At 40.6% G+C, this 20,216-nt stretch overlaps 1 protein-coding gene across 2 annotated transcripts; it reads left to right on the top strand.

The window, feature by feature from the left end:
• Window positions 1-6,485: 6,485 nt before the first annotated feature.
• On the top strand, window positions 6,486-10,702 carry nrarp (NOTCH regulated ankyrin repeat protein). Of its 2 annotated transcripts, none has more exons than XM_023338659.1 (2): window positions 6,486-6,705; window positions 6,913-10,702. In XM_023338659.1, exon 2 carries the CDS (start codon window positions 7,402-7,404, stop codon window positions 7,738-7,740), a length of 339 nt encoding a protein of 112 aa, XP_023194427.1. In that variant the 5' UTR covers window positions 6,486-6,705; window positions 6,913-7,401; the 3' UTR covers window positions 7,741-10,702. The 2 variants fall into 2 exon arrangements, with proteins under 2 accessions (XP_023194427.1, XP_023194428.1); XM_023338660.1 differs by lacking the exon at window positions 6,486-6,705 and adding an exon at window positions 6,712-6,831.
• The last annotated feature ends 9,514 nt before the right edge of the window (window positions 10,703-20,216 follow it).

Raw genomic sequence — 20,216 nt, 5'->3', positions numbered from 1 at the left:
TTTTGTGTCAAATTATTTTCATTTTTTTGAATTTAATTAATTTGTAAATTATCTTGTTTTTTTCCATTTTGAATGGCATTTGTGTTATGTCATACTTAAACAAGGTGAAGAGGGAGTGGTGGATTACTAAACAAAAAATGCCATATCAGGTTTTTAAGGAGTTGGTTCTTGAGCTGCGGAGAATAGAAGCTAAATATTGGTACATCTAGACATCTCAAGTCTAGATGTACCAGTGATTAATTAGCATTAGATCATTTTTTTTCTTCCTCGCTGAAGAATGCTGCTTAGATTAAATGTTTTTTTTTACAAATTGTGTGTGATAAATAACTGCTGTTGGAATGCAACACTTTCAGTAAGTCTTGTAACTGCATGTTTTTTCACATTTTCCATGTTCTGAAAATAAGTCACATGGACTGATGGACTGAGAATGGGCAGTCTGATGAGATCTTCTAAGGTTTTCTGATATGTTTCAGGCGTAGCACCAACATGGGGGAGTTTCTGGCAATAGATGTGTCGGATCTCATAGAAGAAATCTCCCCATACCAGAAGAATCCACTCGTATTTTCTGCCCTTTTTCTTAATCTCATTTTAAATTTGTGTGATTGCATGACATGAGCCTTTATCCAAAACGGCCCAAAGAGAGTGAGGTTCGTGCTGCTAGAGATTTTCTGATATTTTCTGTAAATGTATATGGTCTGCATTCTGTTAAAGCTACAACAAAAGGCATACACCCATAAAATGTAGGAATCTCTAACGATAGCCAGATGTGGGCTTTCTTCTATTGATCACAGGCATCAAAACGGCCGCAGTGGTTTTCAGACGGCTCATAGTCACTGAGGTAAATTAGTGTTCAGTTTCTGAATTTAAGCTGCAACAGCTGCAGGACAACATCTGGGGTTTGAGATGTTTATATTGCTACTTAAATTAGCAATATAAGTAGAGCTGTCATAATTACAGTTAAGCTCAGTTATAGAAATCCTCAGTGTCCTTGTGTGTCCAGATGTTTTTGAATCCTATTGATATATCTTTTAATAAGCATGTGTAAACTAAAATATTTTGTTAATCTTGCCATAAACCAATTAACAAATCATTTAAATTTTATTATTATAAACGTATATGTATTGCTGTGTGGTCACTTTTGTGCTACACTGCAAGAAATTCTCTATAGAAATTATTATAAATATGATTGCTATCATGTTCAGCATAACAATTTTCCCATCTAATTTATTCAAATTATATTTTTAAGGAAATTTCAGCTACATTAGACATGCCATTTATTTTTATTTGTTAATGTACTTCACCTGTTGAAGAGACTTCAGCTACAGAGATTTTTAAAAAGTAACTGTGTCTCTGAAGATGTCAGAAAACTGCGGGAGACACGGATGTGAAAAATGTAAAGGGGAAACATTAAAAATGTCCTCCTAAATGCGCAGGTTAATAAAAGTTAGTCCAAATTATAGTAACATATGCAAAGTTCAATTAATAAAAAGTCCATTGACTTTGTTGAAAAATTTGCTTTATAGTTTAGTTGAGTTTCCTAAGAACGTTCAAGCAAACATTTAATTTTTTAATAGCATATCCACTTTGGAATTTTGATTATTGCTCCCAATTAAGTCATTAGAAATTATCTTTAATGGTCTGGGAAAAGGTTGATGAGAAACTAATGTGCGCAGCGCTGTGTAAAAAGATTCCAAATCTGCAAATCATTGCTTTACAATAAAGATTTAGCTCATGCAAACTCATTCTGCTCTGTCGCACAGCCCGAACCACACACACACAAGCACACACACACATTCGCATCTCGGCTTACAGCCATAAGCTTTCATAAATAAGACTTTATAATTGCTGCAGTTGCATTAAGCTCCCCTGAAATATTTTATTGGTATGGATAAAACAGACATGATGCGGCTCCCGGACTGTCCTTGTCCGGGTGGTCGCAGCTCCTGTCTGCACAGAGCTCTGCGCTGCAGCGCCGTGTTATTTGATCCACGCTCTTTCTTCGCTGGGAAGAAAAGCTCGCCTCTTTCCCACGCTCTGAGGACACGTGGTGTCCGGAATGAATTGGATTCAGAGGACCCTCCCTCCTGGTTAAACGTCACCTCCTTCTCACTCTCTCTCCCTCACATTCACACACACACACACACACATTCTTCTTTTTTTTATGTATGTGAAAGAAACTGGTTATAATAAAGAAAAAAGGATCATTTCCTTCATGGTTTAATTCTTCTCTGTGAATGAGAAGCCAACATTTCTGTGGGTTTTTCGTTTTCTTTTTTTTAAAAAAACTTTTTAGCAACATGCATTCCGGGAGGACGGGGGACGGGGAGTCTCCTCCTGTCTTGTCTGGCCCGGGTCCCTTCGGCCCCTGGGCACCAGATCTCGAATCAGAGCTCCGAGTTGCCTCGATTTATCCGACGCCCCATTCACAATCATGAACTTATGACTCTCTATAAACAAACATGCATTTTGCTAACAAAGAATGCATCTATATCTATAGCTACTCAGCTTTAGAGGCCACCCGTTTACATTCAAAATATCCTCGGTGAGCTTTGGTTACTCTTATTACTGTGCGCATTTACGCACGCGTAACGCGCGCATTTTATATTAAAAAGTTTTATTTTCTGTCAAAGTATGTGTGATATTAACAGAAGGTGTGAAGTTTGGAAAAACAGAGTGGGGTGAAGCTGTGCTTGGGGGAGAAATTCATCCAAAAGAGAAACTTTTGGCTCCTTCAGCTTGTGCACACGCTTTCCAAGTATTTAAACTGACTCCAACTAAAGCTGTGATGGCCGACAGATGTTCCTGGTTTTCTAGAAAGTGTTCTGCAAAGACCAAGGGAAAAAAGGAAACAAAACACAAACTGCACAAAAGTCTTACAAAAATCTTTGCGCTGAGAAATTAAAAAGTTTTAATGAGTTCCCGATCTTACGTGAACTGTGTTTTTATTTTGGAACTGGCACAAACTTTTCAAAGTCCCTTTGCACACATGTAATTTTAAAGCGATTCGTTTGATATTTTGATCCAGGAACCCTGGAGAGCACGCCACACTTCTTTCTCTGCCGTTTCTGTCCATTCATGTGATCCAAAAAGTGGGGGTGGGAGGTGTTGAGAGCCATCTGTTCTATGTTTGTGATGGTCATGCTGCTGCTGAGTCAATTTGGAGACCAATCACAAGACTGCCCTAACTTAAAAAAAATGCACCACAGAAATGCTTATGATTATGTTTTCCAAAATCAGAAACTGCAGCACATTCTCCCTATGTTTATTATAGATTTAATTCAAGAAAACTCAAGGCAAAGAGAGGGGCCCTTATAGAGGCTATGCTGAATGTGAACTTATCTTCTTCAGCAAGCATCATTCTTATGGGGTCCATATGGGATTTTCCACAGGTTACATAGACTCCCATGTTATATTTACTTGGTTGATGTGGAAAAAACAAACAAAGCAAACCCTTTGGATTAAAAGTAGGAAACTTATGGGTCCCAGATGTGTTGCTGAATTTAAGCTCAATTCAGTTTGTGAGACATAGCAAATACATTCATAGGGTATTGTTAATGTTGCTGATACTTGGTAAACCCAGTGAGCTGCAAACATGAAGCACATTGGCACAGATTCACTTGGGACCCATCTAGCTTGAGCAAAATCTGCAAGGGGAAAGTGGCTGAGAAATGGATCCATAGGACCGTGGACACAGGTTAACAATGACTCCTGTTAACTGCCTTCACATATAGCATGTAAAAAATAAACTGAGCTTATGATTTACATGCTAACCAAATGTTCACAAAAACATTTGGTTATCAGATGACACACAAATAAATGACTGCGGTGCAAGTGAAGTGGTTAATCCAGCCTGTGTGACCACAAAAGGGAAGTAGGCGAGCATTACTGCACAATTAAAAGGAACTATGAATTCAAAAGTTAGCTTGTTATCTAAAATGTGGTAAAGTTTTAATTTTTTGAAGGCGCAGAGTTTTAGTTATGGACAAAAATGAACCGATCGCGGTCAGCTTCCTCTCATTTTAATAGACACCTGTCATTTAGCTCATGTTTGCAGTCATATAAAGAGTGCCGCCCCGTATTGAAATCTGTACGCGCGGGGCTTCTTCATCCGTGGGATCTCCGCTGCAGTCGCACGACTCATACGCGCAAGTCAAAATGTGCGCCAAAAGGTACAGTGCAGGGTGTGGGAAAATTAGGACAGTGTGAAACCATTAGAGCAGCGAGCTGCTCAGAAAGTGTTACACAGATGAGATAAATTCCGGAGCCGCCAAACGGAGCTTTCTGATTGAGGCAGAGATGTTCCTTCTCCGCGGTTTCTCTTACTGCTTGCTTCTCGGCGACTTCTAACACGTATTCTCTCCGTCTCACCGTGTTTGCGTCTGTCACCACCCCACTCCCCCCTTCCTCCCCTCCTCGCCTCTCTCTCTTCTCACACACACACGCAGACACACACAGGCGCCCGGTTCCCACGGTGGCGGGGGCAGCTGAGCGGCGTGTCAATCTGCGCACAGCGTCACCTCTTTTCACTTGCAAAAAGGAAGTAGCGCAGGGCTTTTGTTATTTGAAGTCCCACAGTCTAGTCGCTTTAAAAACAACTGGACTATATCCGCCGTTTATGATTTAAACAGCCACCTATAATCTCCCCATCGGAGGTGTTTTTACACGGGGAGCCCGGGCCCGTTTGGGGCTCGTTTGACTGCTATTTATACCTTTTGGTTCCTGCCCATACACACTGATAAATCCAAACTTCTGTGCCGTTTGGACCCCCTGGAACCAAGCATGTGCCGAAATATGCACCGGTCATCCCCATATTTCTCGCATTACACTTACCAAAAAAAAAAAAAAGCATTATTTTGAAGGGAAAAGAAAATGATACATTTTTGAAAATTATTTTTGCAGTTTTTATTCTCAACTCTCGTGTCCCTAAATAAAACGTCCATTCATAAATCTACTGCTGAATAAGTAGAGGCTTGTAACATTAAAATACAGATTCATGATGATCAATGAATACAGCAAACAGCACAGAAGCCTAAAGCAGGTTTTGGTTCTGAAATAATATGCAAAATTACTAAAATCTTATTGAGCACTATAAACCATCCGAAAATGGAAATGATATAATACAATCGTCAAGAGAGCCACAGTTTAGGGGCGTACAGGTGCTGTACGCTACACAAATCTGGTCATATTGATAAAACAGCAAGAATAAAGCAAAAGGAGGCGATAAGAACTAACGTTTATATTTTGTCACAAGCCTTATTGTGTTGAATTTGAGCACACCATTCTCAGGATGCAACAGGGTGATGGCAGTATCAGGGACAGGAAATAATCATGATAGACACAGGAACCAAGTTTCACTTTGAAAACTGCTTTTTTAAAGTGCGACCCAAAGTGACAGATTAAATGGGTTGAAGCATAGTGTAGTTGTGTTGGGAACTTCCAGTCGCCTGGCTGAAAGTCTGCAGCAGCGCTTTTCCCTCGCTAACAATTTTGTGGCTGCGAAATGTTTTTGATAACAATAAGATGCAGATAGCTATGATCGGATAACTAAAAGAGCGCCACCTGTCGATTTTAAAATGCACATTACATTACATTTTCTTTCAAGTATTTGAGAAAATAGCTGCAAGTGGGCAACTTTTCTCCAGCTAATTTTTGAGTTTCTTTCCATAAAAAAAAGAAAGAAAAAAAAATAGAAATAGGGGGAATTTGCAAAATACTAAACCACAAAAGGTTGGGATCCACTGAACTTCTAAATTTAGCAGGTGTTCTATATTTCTTGGTTCATATATATGTATTATTATCAAATAATAAATAGCTGTCATGTATTGAACTGATTTACAATCATAATCAATGTGCGGCCTTAGTAGTAGCGAAAAATAATCGTTGCAGTTCTGTTTAAAAAAAAAACAACACATCATGTTGTACATTTGTCCAGTAAATGTTCGTATAACACCAAGAAACCATAGTACTTTTACTTACGTTTATCATACAATGAGACATTCAAGTACGGATGATTAAAATGAGAAATAAGTTGAGCTGTGGTATCCAGTCTTAGGACCCCATATAATCTTTATCCGGCCCTGCATGTTGACCATAATACCTCATCGGTTCTTATTGAGACACTCTTTTCAATTAGCTGCACTGCGTGGCAAGCAGGATATCAGATATTGAGCTCAAGACAGAAACATTCTGTGGCAACATTATTTGGACCTCCAACCCCCCACCACCAGCAACTCTCTCTCTCTCTCTCTCTCTCTCTCTCTCTCTCTCTCTCTCTCTCTCTCTCTCTCTCTCTCTCTCTCTCTCTCTCTCTCTCTCTCTCTCTCTCTCTCTCTCTCTCTCTCTCTCTCTCTCTCTCTCTCTCTCTCTCTCTCTCTCTCTCTCTCTCTCTCTCTCTCTCTCTCTCTCTCTGTCTCTCCCTGCTGAAAACCACGCCGCCCACCCCACAGACACACAGGCAAGGCTCTGATCCCTCCCTCTAACCCAGCCGGCAGCCTATAACCTCCGCGCTTCTCCGCCCATTCCTCCACAGTTGATTCTTCGGGAAGGCATTGTCATGCAAATAAAGGACGCGTAAAACTATTCCCCCGGAGCACGGCGCAGGGCAGAGACTCATAAGGACCGCGAGGAGGAGGAACACACGCATCCCGGGGCCCCGCAAAAGTGGTTTATCTGTCGCCACAACACGGACCCGTCCATCTGACGCAGGTAAGTCAGCGGATTGCAGTTTGGCTGCGGGACGCAAGCCTGGGGAGATCCGTGCGTAAACCTGTGCGGACAGAGCTCTCCTCTCCTCTGTCGCGCTGTCTCATTCTTGGATGTGGCGGAATGTGTGTAAGGAATTTGGATACATGCGGACATCTTTTGTGATTTTTCTTCTTTTTTTTTTTTGAAAATTACTTTTGTCTCTCTCAGACGTCTGCATGGCCACATGAGCAGCCACATATAGCCAGGAAGCTGGTTGGACCGTTGGAGGAAAGCCGACGGGGACCCAACAACGAGGAGGCTGCCCTTTGGTGATTGTGGTCATACTTCCAGTCTCCCCAGTGAAATCGGAGGAGTCTCTTCTTCATCTCACTGTCCAGGCTACCTGCTGCTGCTGCTGCTGCTACTAGAGAAGAAAAATTACATCCAGAGACCCCCGGAGCGCTCCTTGACACTTTGATGTTTTAGGGGATTTAGGATTTCTCAAATATTAACGTTTTTGCACACCAGGTGTGCCGTTTTCCCTCTTGTCCTTTTTTGGGATATATCCAGTGATCTTCCACCGTTAAAAGTGCCTTAAAACTGGGTGTAATCCAGCATAACTGTGGCACTGTTACCAGACCAGAGACGCTCGACACAGTCTTAGAGCCGAGGCAGGATTATTTCTCGTTCCCCCTCAAACTTCAGCGAGTTGCCACCATGAGCCAGGCGGATGTGTCGACTTGCTCCGCGCCGCAGAGGGTCTTCCAGGAGGCAGTGAAGAAGGGGAACACAAAGGAGCTGCACTCGCTGCTGCAGAACATGACAAACTGCGAGTTCAACGTCAACTCCTTCGGGCCGGAGGGACAGACAGCGCTCCACCAGTCCGTCATCGACGGCAACCTGGAGCTCGTGAAGCTGCTGGTGAAGTTCGGCGCAGACATCCGACTGGCTAACAGGGAAGGGTGGAGCGCTTTACATATTGCCGCCTTCGGGGGCCACCAGGACATTGTGCTATACCTCATCACCAAGGCCAAGTATTCCTCTGGGGCCCGGTGATCTGTCTCTGCTGTCAGGTAAAAGTAGAACATTAAAGAAAGAACGAAAAGAGCAAAACACATCAGCAACAAATTCAATCTTAAAACTGCAACGCAATTAAAGAAAACATGTTCTTTTCAAAACATAGCTGCCATTATTTACGTATTTGTGCCAAAATATATGGAAAGGAAATAAAATTGCGCAAAAAAACTCCCCTCTCTGTAAACCAAACAGGGCCATCTGTGCGCACCGCATGGTTCACTCAGACCAGAGCCGGCCCGAGGTTTTAAGGGGCCTTTAGCAGAATTTGGTGTGTGTGTGTGTGTGTGTGTGTTGGGGGGGGGGACTTTTCCAATTAAGTCACCAGCGACCATTGGCAGAGCTAAATCACAGGTTTCTGTGAAGATGGGAAACATTTGACTGGTTGCACTGGGATGTTTCTAGACCTAAAGCCAAACTGATGCAGACGATCTAAATGCAAGCATCCTAGAAGTACGATATTCTTGTAATATTTAAGCTGGCTGTGTTTTTCAGCACTTTATGGTTTAATATTTGCAACTTTTTCCCAGCCCACAAAAGATAAATAAAGTAGACTCATTCAAATCCAGTTACAGTGTGCAAGAATTATAATTCAAGCCCAGAAATAACAAAAACAAAACATTTAACTGCACTGTAGTTATTTACTGTTAGTCCATTTGCTGTTCTTTTTTAAAAATAATTTCTAATCTTTTAAATTAACTTTCCTGAAAAAAATTTAATCAACTATAAAACTAAACTAATTTCACTATATGAATCTGTAATTTTGAAATGTATATTCTTTCCAAAATTTGGGCCCCCTTCTGATTGTTTTGTGGCCCTAAGCAGTGCTCTTTTTCACTTATTCCTTGGGCCGGTTCTGTCTCACACACAATCACGCAGCTTCATTATGAATCTCTCACAAAAAGCACCTCACTCCGGTGAGCTTGTTGGTACTTAAAGCTTTCGTCTTGAATGTTCATACAACATCGTGTCATTATAGAAGAAACTGTCACACCGTATCTGCGTGCGTGTGTGTGTGTGTGGATAGTGCAGTGCAGATGGCCCAGTTTTTTCATTCAAAGTGAATCGTTTCTTTGTGGGAGTGCAGATTTGACCTGTTGCTCCTCATTGTCCTGTAAAAATACCCACATTTTTTGTAAGTTATTTTTATGTGAAACACGGCACTTGATGCTGCTCGGCTGCATGCTGGAATATCTGAAAGGGAAGACACGCGAACAAGAGGAGAAACCCTCTGTTGGTTTCCTGAGGTCTCTCTTTTTTCCTAAATTAATACATATTATAAACTCAAAATGAGGATCATACAGCTACAATTGTATTTTCTATGTATTCAGGGTTCCTGCTCATTTTTCTTTTCACAACTCCACATGTTTCTGGACTCACATCAACAGAGTTCTCATTTTGCAAAGTTCGCTCTCTACTTCCTTCAGACATTTTATTTTATTGAGGTCAAGCTTTGGAAAAGGAAACCTGCAAAAATCCCAGATTCCAAGCACGGATGGATGCAGCGTTTAGACAACGGGACAGTGAATAAAGTCTGGAGACAGAAACGTTTTTCCAGAGTTTATTTAATTTTTCCATACAGCGTAGGAACCCTGTGAGTGACTCCATCGTTGTTGTGAAGTACTGTACACAATAGCTTTACCTTTTTGACAGTAGCTGAATGGGCTCTGCAAACACACATTTTGCCATTGCTGGTGTCCCAACCTTTCAGGCCAGTGCGACCACTCTGCCCTGGTGGTCATCGTATTAAGAACCGCTGCTTTCGCTTTGTATGTCGTTAAAGAAAAAAAAAAAAAGGAAAATTTGGATTTCACTTTATAATCTCCTTTCAGTATTCTGTTAACACCCTAGTCATCACTGTGAAAGCAGGCTGATTTTATTGTTTTTTTTTCTTTTATATTTATGAAGGTACATTGAAAAGATGCATTTTTGAATATGTTGTGGTTCTACTTTTTAAAAGAAAAACACCTGTAGAGTCAGAGTTTGGTGGGTGACTCAAGCTGCTTCAGACTCTTCTTTTTAATTTTTTAAATTTTTTTTTTGAGTGCAAACCTGCAACCCCCCTCCTCCTTAGATGACCCACACAGCTTTAGCCTGTTGACCCTCAAGAGGACTTTCAATTAAACTGACTTTTCTTTTCTTTTTTCGTTTGGTTGCCCTTTTTCCCAGCTACCTCGTCTGTAAAGTATTCTCAAGCTGTTTCGCCTTCTCCCAGCTTGCCCTGCCAATCATGCCAGTATCTGTCTGCTATGTAACCTTGACAGAGACGATGGACTTCGGTGCAGAAGATGCAATGCATTCCTCAGTCAGGACAGTTTATGTTACACTACAACCAAACCAGTGCTGACTAAAGCATGAGCCCCCCCTGCCTCTGAACTCCACTTTACTCTTTCTTCCTCTTTCTGTGTCCTCATCAGCCTGTTTTATTTTATTTTAATTTTTTTTTTCGTTGTATAGCATGACTTATAAATGCAGGGAGTTTTATTGCACAAAAATACAGAGCCTTGCGCACCCCTAGTGTTCAAACGGGGTAACTTCAGAAGGCTTTGGAATATTTTCTACTACTGAGCAGGATTCTTCTTACTGATGGATGATGAAGACTTTATGAAAAAATCTACGTATGACTATTGCAGGATGTCACACAATAAATAAAAAAAGGAAAATTGGATTTTGTAAGCTTGCCTGCTACATTTTGAGAGTCATGACACCCTAACTGTTTTTTTTTTTTGTTTGTTTTTAACAATGCTGCTTGTTTTGTGTCTTTTCTAATTGATGATCATTTTTTTAAAGCCTACTGCTTCACAGCAACACTGGTCTAACTCATGAGAAGCTTCTTTTTTTTTAAAGTGTCTTTTATTTCTGCGTGAGCCTGACATGTGTTTGTGTTTGCTTCTCATGGGGGCCCGTATGGCTTTTAAACAGTCATCAGCCAGACTGAGAAGCTTCCCTGGAATAATCATCCGGAATCCTACAATAAAGCTCCACTACGACAAGGTATAGATTCACATCAGGCAACAAATAAAATATGCATCGCTTGTGTTTAAACTTGATCTTTCTTTTTTATTTTTTGTTAAGAGAAAAAAAATTGCACTGATGACTGTTGTTGAAAAGTTGGCTTTTATGTGTCAACATTTAATTTTTTTCTGAATAGAAAAAAAACAAACACAACAAAATACTATTGTATATGTATACGCTCCAGGTGATAATGTCATAATGTATGTTTTACTTTGTGGGAAAAAAACATGTTTTTCAACAAAGATGTGTGTATCTCTGTGATTGGGTGTATGTATATATACATATGGATATATATATAAATGCTGATGATGATGATGATATCTTGGGGCACTTTCTTTTCTGAAGTGCTGTCTTCCTGTTGTGTCGTTTTAAAAGGGGGAATAATACATTTGATGGTAAGATCATTGTAACGTGGTTAAAAATTGCACGCTTGTGTGGTTATACGGCTCACCGAGTCATAACATTTATGACGCGCAGAGCCAGCTGTCGGAATGGTGTACATGAGTGAGAGGATATTTTTTTTTCTAGAAAAAATGGAGAAGAAAAAAAAAAAGAAAGAAAGTGAGTAAGTGCAGATATTTTTTTTTTTGGGTCAGTCAGCATGTGTTTCTGGTCTTGCTTCATTTCAAGCAAAAGGAAACAGATGAATCTTTAATGAGTGATGCAGATGTTCCATCTTGTCTGTTTTATTTTATTTTTTTTTGTATACTTTTCTTTTTGAACATTTGTAACACTGTGATGATGGTGACGTGACGTCACATTGAGATGAGTGCTGTATTATTTTTGTACGTTTGTGTACAAGCCAGTAAAGAAATCATTAAACTAAAAAAAAAGAAGAAAAAAAAAAAACGGATCTTGTGTATGGATGAGTTTCTTCCTCTTCGTCCTGCTGGATTTTGTTCATGGAAGGAATTGGTTTTGGAAAATGCACCTCCCCTCCCACCAACTCCCAGACTTCCAAGTCGGGCACAGCCCAGATCCCAGTTCTCCCCTTTTGTCATTCATCATGGCCTCATCCTTTCACTGCCGGGATAAAGGAGCCTGGTGCATTGTGGGTAGGCTCAGTTTTAAAGTAGGGTCCCCTCCCCTGTGTGTGTTGTGGGAGAGATGGTTTTATGTTACCCACGAAGACCCACACACACACCCCCGCACGCCTACACACACGCACACACAAACCTTCCAAAAAACTCTTCCCTTGTACAACTTTTGCACTTATTCAGCTGTTCTGACCTTTCTTTGGTCTTCAATGCGTTGCTTTTCAGGTTATTTTTGTGTCAACACAAGTCTAAACTTGTGATAAAAAACACAATACTCACTTTAGTCACATAATTTGTTTAAAACACATCACTGTTTTCACCTCATTTTGTTGTGGCTCTGCTTGCAACATCTAGAATGTCTTGTTAAAATCTTGCAATAACTTTCAGTTCAAACATTAGAGAAAAAAGAGACTATCATTGTTGGCTGCATTTGTTGGCCACAAATGTCAACGTATTTCATTGACCCTTTATGCTTTAGTCCTACACAGGTTAATGTATAATTTAAAAAGCAGAAGGAAAAGTAAATGTGACTTGAAATGTAAATAATTGAAACTCAGTCAGACTGGATAGTAACAGTGATACCACTGTCCTGCTGGAAGGTGATTCTCCACCCCAGACTTTTTATTTTATTTTATTTTTTTGCAGTTTCTAACAGGTTTTCTTCTTACGCTGTTCTCTGGTTAAAACAAGCATCCTCATCAATGTGTTCAGAGTGATGTGGAGTGTTAGTTTTCCCACACAAAGTGTTTCACGTGTTGAGTAGAGCGTTTATTTTTGATCTCATCTGAATAGAGCACATTTCTCCACATGTTCGCCCTGACCTTGCAGAGTGAACTTCTTGTTGCTTTGTTTTTGAAAACGTGACATGGATGACTAATGGTTGTCCTTTCAACTGATTTTCCCCACCTGAACTGTGAATCTTTTCCCCCCTTCTCTAGAGTCAAGGCAGGCCTCTTGGCTGATACTCTCATGAAAAGCTCTCCTCTGTCATGTCTAAACCAACATTCATGTTTGGTTTAGACATGTGACATTTTTTTCTATCACTGCATAATGAATTGAACTTAGTGAGATGTTCAGAGCTTGTTGTTTCGCACCTAATCCTGCTTTAAACGTCTGCACAGCTTTGTCTAGGATCTGTCTGGTGTGTTCGTTGGTCTTCATGACGTTGTTTATTCTGCAATGTTCTCCATTAACTCTCTGAACCCTTCGCAGAACAGCTGGATTCTGGCTAAGATAAAGTTACAACACGGTTGTACAGTTTGTGAGTGTAAGGATTAGGAAACACCAGCCGTCATGTTTTGTTAAGATTTCGGTCTTAGTTTCTAATGTATGTGCTGGGAATTTTAGGTTTCTGTTAGGTAATTACCGTAGCTATTTTTGTTCACGAGCCTCATCAGTTGCATATTTTGAAATTCAATGCTTATTTGAGTCAGGTTTGACATCCTGTGCTGCATGCGATATTGTGTTGCTACATAAATAGGTCGTGGGAAAAGCAGCAAAAGATTTCACATGATTGAGGTGTTTCTCTTGCGACACTTTCAGGGTGTTGGCCGCGTTGGTTTAAAAAAAAAAAAAAACGAAAGAAGAAAAAACACGTTGCAACTGAGATGGAAAGGATGGTTGTGGTTTTTAGGGAGTTTTCAGTCAAGAAAGGAGTACCGTTTTTCTTTCTTCTGGTTTCTCTGACACGTAAAAAGCGTGTGGTATCGGTTGAAGCAGCTGTTGAACCCTCTTGTCTGAGCTGCAGCTGAACTGCTCTTAACCTCAACTCAAAGGTTTCCAGCGCATGAACTGCACTGACCTGATGCATTTTCTCTGTCAGATACAAACAGGAGGCAAGTTAGCTCCTTTAAAAACCAGCCCTTCTGTGTTTTGATACCGTTGCAGCCAAGCCGGGTTATCTGGCCTGCCTCTCCCTCCCTCCCTCACTTCTGCAGGATGTTTTTGTTGAGCTGGGTTCCCATTGTTCACACACTCAGTTGGCTGGCCTCCCAGAGTTGCTGCTGGCTGCTAGGCCCCCTAATAGGTTCTTCATGTGCCTTGGCTTTCCTCACACATCTTAGTCTTGGCTTTGCGTGGTGAGGCCTGTGTCACTGAGCCAGGCAACACAGAGCATGTTTTGAGAGGAAGGTGGCTGGGGAAAGAGAAAAAATAAGCTTGTAATTTGTTCAGGGAAATGCATCTGTTCCAGAAAAAAAATAAATAAATAAGAGAGCAGCGACAAAATCAATTTCACGAGAGTAACCAATCCAATCTGGCAAATGCAGATGCCTGGTGTCTTCAACAGTAGCAGCACAGTGAAATGTTTTCAGTGGGTTTGTGTTGCGGCAGCTGCAATCAAGTGCATCTGTCCGATTATCTTCCAGCTCCATTCAAAAAGGCCATTGTTCAGAGGTTCATAAAATATTCATAACCTTGCTCACACCCCTAAATTTGAAAGGCCTTCAACACATGAGATTAACTGAACATATTGCAATACGTGTAAAATGCAAGTTAAACTGGTTTTGCAACAAATTCCCCATTTCGTAACGGCACCCTGCTCGACATGTGTCCAGCGGTGTGAGCCTTGATTGTGCGATCAAGTTTATAACTTCCTCCTAAGTCCACTGGTTTTCACTTGATTGCAGTCTGATTGAGCCATGGTGAGCAACGGACGACTTCTTTGAAAGACGTGTGATAGGCACACAGAAGAGGAAGAATGTGGAGCAATGAAAACCACAAAAAGAGGAACACTGTCTCCATTTAAGCATGGATATGTTTACAACGTTTAGGCAGTGCTGTATTAAATCGTGCTCTTATTGGTAAAATTGTATATTCCCCCCCCCCCAAGTTGTCAAAATATATATTTTAACAACTTAACGTCAATTTAAAGGTTCAACAGGCTCCAAACCGGCAGCTGGCTAAAATTTTGCAACTTGAAGGATTAAGTCTCCTGCACACTGATGACTCACCTGCACAGGTGACATCATTTTCATTTCCTGAGTAACAGAGCGCGCACCTTCTCGGTTGATTTCCCTCCGTCACACTCTGTTAGTTTTCATGCACATCCAAGGGTGACACTGCTCACACTGTTGACATGATTTTAAATAAAGTTTGAGTTTCCAGTTCCTGTCATCCACCTGCCTTCTAACCGACCAGAAAACCTGTCACGTAGATTGAGGGGCCCACAAGACCATAAATGTGTTGATCATTCATCATCCGTGCAGCTGCAGGAGAGAGATAAAAAGCTAAAATATGGACTTTTGACTCCATGTCGTCCTTTTGCTTAGCCACACTATATTTATATAAATATTGAATCCCTGGCCTTTACATAAATGTGAATTTTAATGACATCCCATCCCAGGCTTTAATATGGCACTGGCCCAGCCTTTGCAGCTAAATAAGTTCCAACAAGTCTGTTGACTTTTTCAGTATTTGTGAGGTCAAACACTGATGTTGAATGAGAAAGGCTTTCTCAGAGTCTCCACTCTTAGTCTGACATGTGCTTGATCAGGTTGAAGTCAGAACTTTGTCAAGTTTCTTCACACCAAACTCACATGTCCATGCCCTTATGGACGTTGCTTTACTGGGAGGCCACTTCTAAACTGTTCCCACATAGAAAGGAGCTAAAAAAAAAAAAGTCCAAAATATCGACATTGGTTGCAGTATTACGAGTTCCTTTCACTGGAACCAACAGGTCGAACGCAATTCATGAAACAGTCCCACACCATCATTTCCTTTCCAAGACTTTGAGGCTAGTGAGACCAAGATCAAACCACTCCTAAGGTTACAACCATAATCATAATATTGTTGTGTTACTGGAAATGTTAAAATAACAACTGCCCCTGAACAGCTCAGTAACATGCTAACCAATAGCAGGACTCCAGACAAACTGGTGGAGTTGGTGTGCTCCACCAGTTACCACTAATTCAAATTATAAACTGTCTCTTAACTGTAAAAAAATGACCTCTCTGACCTCTTTGTTTGCTATTCGACCACAACCCTTAGGGAGAATGAAACTTGCATGTAAGCAGATCCTCAACTAGGTCACTTGTCCAATAAATCTAAAAAATATGGTGACAAGTTAAACAGATAATTCAGATAATTCTGAATGAGTTCAGCTAAGATTTGGTTGATTTGCATTAGCCTCAGGCAGAGTGAGCATGTTCGCTACAGAGACGAGACAAAAACTGGCCTTAAGTAACACAACGACATCTCCCAGACAAAGAGACATGACTGACTTCTAAAAGCAATTGGCTGGACTAGATTTTATCAAGTGGGTATCAGAGTAAAGGGTTTATGAATAAAAAAAAATTAACACCACTTTAGCAGATTTTATTAGTAAAAACAAAGGAAAAACAATGGATTTTAAAAATTCCTTTGAAATTATGATGTATTAATCAATTTTATAGCATTCTGTCAGGTTTACAGCAAAGCGATGTTCACAATAAGAGTTAGAGCGCTTCTCGTCTCAATTTGGCATTGTCAAAGGATTATTCTGAATCCAGCTGGAGGTGCTCAATGTGTTGGCAACTGACATCTTACCACGTAATTAACATGTGGCTCTGCTGCAAAAATTAAACAATCCCAACCCCCATTATTCTGATGCTGTACTGCATCTCTGAGCCAACCCTGGGAGTGCAACAGTTGGTTACCATGGAGAGTGAACACGGGCTAGAAGAGATGCATTGCTGGCCAAAGGGCACCAACAATAACAAACTTGTTACTTGTAGGAGATCCACGTTATAGTGTGAAGCACATACACTCACTCAGGTGAGCTTAAAATATGTATTTATTTGATGTCAAATTTTCTTTTTCTTTTTTTTCTGTTTAGCCAATGACAAAAGGCACAGATTGTTTCTTTTTTTTTTTTTTTACAGTTAGAGACAGTTTATAATTTGAAATAGTGGTAATTTTACAAAGCTCTAGGAAGCACAAAGCCATATCTGATCTTATGACATTTAATTTATTTGACATTACGCCAAACAGAATTATCTCAACGTTTTGCCCAGTGATTTTTGTTTCTTGTTTGTTTTAGTCAGGGTGCAACCAGTCACAGTCACACTGGCTAACCAAAGCACTCACCAACCCCTATAAAGTCCAAAATTAAAGGATTAACTTGTGAGAATTGTTGTATTCACTGAAACTGCCAGCAAGCAGAGTGATTCACTATAAACTTAAGTTTATTTATTCTCTCATAAAGTTTACAGAGTGAAGTGATTTTGCTTAGTTTTAGGGGTGCTTTTTATGCAACCTCATATTCCATGGTCCTATTTTCACTTTTTATGCATGCATTGTCAGAAGCAAGCTTACGCTACCCAGTCTTTTACTCATTTGAGTTTATTTGTCCATGACTCAGACGGTGGAGTCAAAGGCCTCCAGCCCGGGTATAAAACGCATTTAAACCTGCACAGACTGATGCAGGCAGATTGACAGTGAGCTTTAAATTCTGCTGATACCGCACTTTCTCCCTGAAAACAAAAACATGTCTGTCGCTAACCACAACCAGCACGCCACCGTCCCGCCCCCTCCCTGAAGTTTGCCTGAGTAAGAAGGGGAGTAAAAGAAATGGATAGAGAGAGAGGCAGAGAGACAGGTGGTCGGGCTGGTCTTTTCCTTGCCCTCAGCTCCCTTTTGAACTCTTCTTTCATTCTTCCAGTTCATTCTGTGCTTCTTTCCATTGCTCCAGTGACAAGGCGCTCCATTCACTGCCTTATTCTTCCACCCCTCCATCTCCCTCACACACACCCAGACCCCATCCCCTCCCCTCCTGGCTCTTTTGTCTATCTTCCAGGGGCCTGCTTTAGCTGCTATTCACCAGCCAGACGGACCGCCATTGACTGGACCACCCCCGCCTCTCTTATTCACCCCCCCCCCTCTCCCTTCCCTCTGAAACATCCCTCCCCTCTGCGGAAAAACACTCTCACACACATATGCACACCCCAACCTGGCCATTCTCCACCCTACGCCCCGTATCAGGCAGCTGCTATGCTAATGGGGAGGAAAGGACGAGGAGGAGAGATGGAGCAGCCAGCCTATAGTCAAAGGACAGAGGGAGGGAAGAGCAGGGAGAGTGACCCCCGCTCCTCCATCTCCATAGCCATGCCAGGGCAGCAACAGACCTCCTGTTACACAAAAGGGAGTCCTCACCCCACCCTATTCCTCCCCTCTGTTCTTCTCACCCTCCTCCCTCTCTGTTCTCCTCTTTCTCATTCAAATCCATTTTATACCCCAGTGGTAAAGGGAGCTGTAAGTGCAGTATGTAAAGTAACCTTACTCCTGCCCTGCGGGCGTAACCATTCAGAGCTCAGAGATCTGCCTCTGTGTTTGCGTGCATGTGTGTGTGTCCATTTGCCTGCTTTGTTTATGACTGAAGCCCATACCTCCACACCCACACACAACAGAACAGACACCTGTCTCCGCTGCATCTCCCTTCAGAGACCCAGACGCATTAGAGGCATGCTTGCCGCCTTGCACACTCAGCAATCACTGTGCAATTTATAATCAAGTACAACCACTTTCCCTTTCATTCACCACAGTTAACTAAAACAAGCACAACAGCTCTGTGATGAACTTCGTCCTCAGTGAAACTGTTTTATGGAGGTGTTAATTGGGCTCGGTGCTCATTTCGGGTAGGCGGCAGTTTGGCGTTTTCAGCTGCAGTTGGACATTTTCAGGTGCCGCCGGAAAATGTATTTTCTCACCCAGTTGGAAAAAAGTATCATAAATGCCAGAAGTAATATATGAAAAATCTGAAACAATCTGAAATCAAAAATGAATAGAAAAACTAATATTTATATTTTCTTATCAAAATGATCAAACTTGACCGATGCAGCTCTAAATGAGGATATTTAGATTGCTCGTCCCTCGTGATTACATCAATAAGACAAGCAAACAGACAAACGTGATATATTTCCATCTCATGTAAAACAACAAAAATATAGTAAGTTAGAGTCTAAGATGACTCACAATTAGAAATTCTCTAGATAATTTAAGAGTGAGAGATGTTGCATACAAAGACAAATTTTATGCTGTAGAAAAAAATAGATTAATCTTTATATCTGTTTTGATTCTAATTTTATTTTTTCATATTGTCACATTTATATTATTAACTTAAGTGTATTTATTTTGCCGTTTAAGCTGTTATGTAACCATAATTTTTCTGTCCTATTACAATCGTTTACAATTGGCCGTTGTAGCTTTTTCACAAACTCCTGTGAATGCAATGCATATTTAACTATTAAATATGAAATACGAAAAAATTAAGACTTGACAGTAATAATTGATAAATATGTAAGCATTTTTAAAAAAATCTGAATGTTTAAGAATATTTACTGATTCTAGATAATTATTTAAAGCTACATCAGCTGTATATTAAATATATTATATTATAGCTTGAAAATTAAGCTTTAATATGAGCACAGCTAGTTTTGCATCCCTCACATTTACATCAGTAAGAATGACAGCGTTAGAAACAAACACGTGGTTATTTACTTATAAAATGATAAAAAGAAGTTTCCACAATCAAATATTACTTCAATATTTTTTATTCTTTATTTTTTATTGTATCACTTGAGAGAAACACCATCAGCTAGAGTTATGTTTATACTCTTTGACAATATTTTTTTCAGTTCCTGCATTGTCAGCAGAGTTGAAATGTATTTTGTATTTAAAATGTATTCCTATTTTAGCTTTTTGAATTTATATTTTTGTTTTCTTTTTATTTATTCATTTTGCATGTTTTTCTCAGCAATAAATTTTATCATTTTGATCTAATTTTTATTATTATTATTATTATTATTATTTTTTGCCAGAATAATAAATGTAATGCTATGCTGAGAGCCTGTGTGTTGGCATGTTTTGCACCACCAGCTTTGTCTCTGGCAGCATGTGTGTGCATCTTTTTTGGTGCATTTAGGGGGAGGGAGCATTTAGGGGGGGGCAAGAGGGTTTGTTGGCAGGAAGACATTTTCTCCTCTTTCTGTCTGCCCCTCCTGTTCTGTTATTTGCCCCTGTGCAGTGTGACCCTGTGCCCCATCAGGCAGGCACGTCCCATTTGACATCTGCCTGTTTTCGGGGGTGGGGAGGGTTGGGGGAGGGCGGTGCCCATATGGAGCTTCAACCCACCCACCCCCTCCAAACCTAGCATTCCCCTGTCCGTCACACGCATGCATGCGGCTTCAGCACATCTCCTGATGCCTGCACTCTTTGTTGCAACTCGTATTTACTTGAAATTTTGAGAACACAAAATATAAGAATTCATATATTTGTATGAATTCTTAGTTTGACCATGATTTTTTGAAAAAGATTTTATTCTTGTTGCTGCCTGTTCAGATGCATAAGCTGAGATCTTCTGAGTTTCACTCTACTCATCTATCCTAGTGTTGGAGTAGATGATCAACATGATTTGTTATTTACGGTTAATGG

The sequence above is a fragment of the Xiphophorus maculatus genome, chromosome 8, assembly GCF_002775205.1.
Source record: "Xiphophorus maculatus strain JP 163 A chromosome 8, X_maculatus-5.0-male, whole genome shotgun sequence".
NCBI classification, from domain to species: Eukaryota; Metazoa; Chordata; class Actinopteri; order Cyprinodontiformes; family Poeciliidae; genus Xiphophorus; species Xiphophorus maculatus.
The sequence above is the reverse complement of the archived record's forward strand: the minus strand, read 5'-3'. Positions and strand labels throughout refer to the sequence as shown.

Bases quoted from the DNA above. Each gene is read 5' to 3' on its own strand.
- nrarp (XM_023338659.1), top strand. From the start codon at position 7,402: ATGAGCCAGGCGGATGTGTCGACTTGCTCCGCGCCGCAGAGGGTCTTC.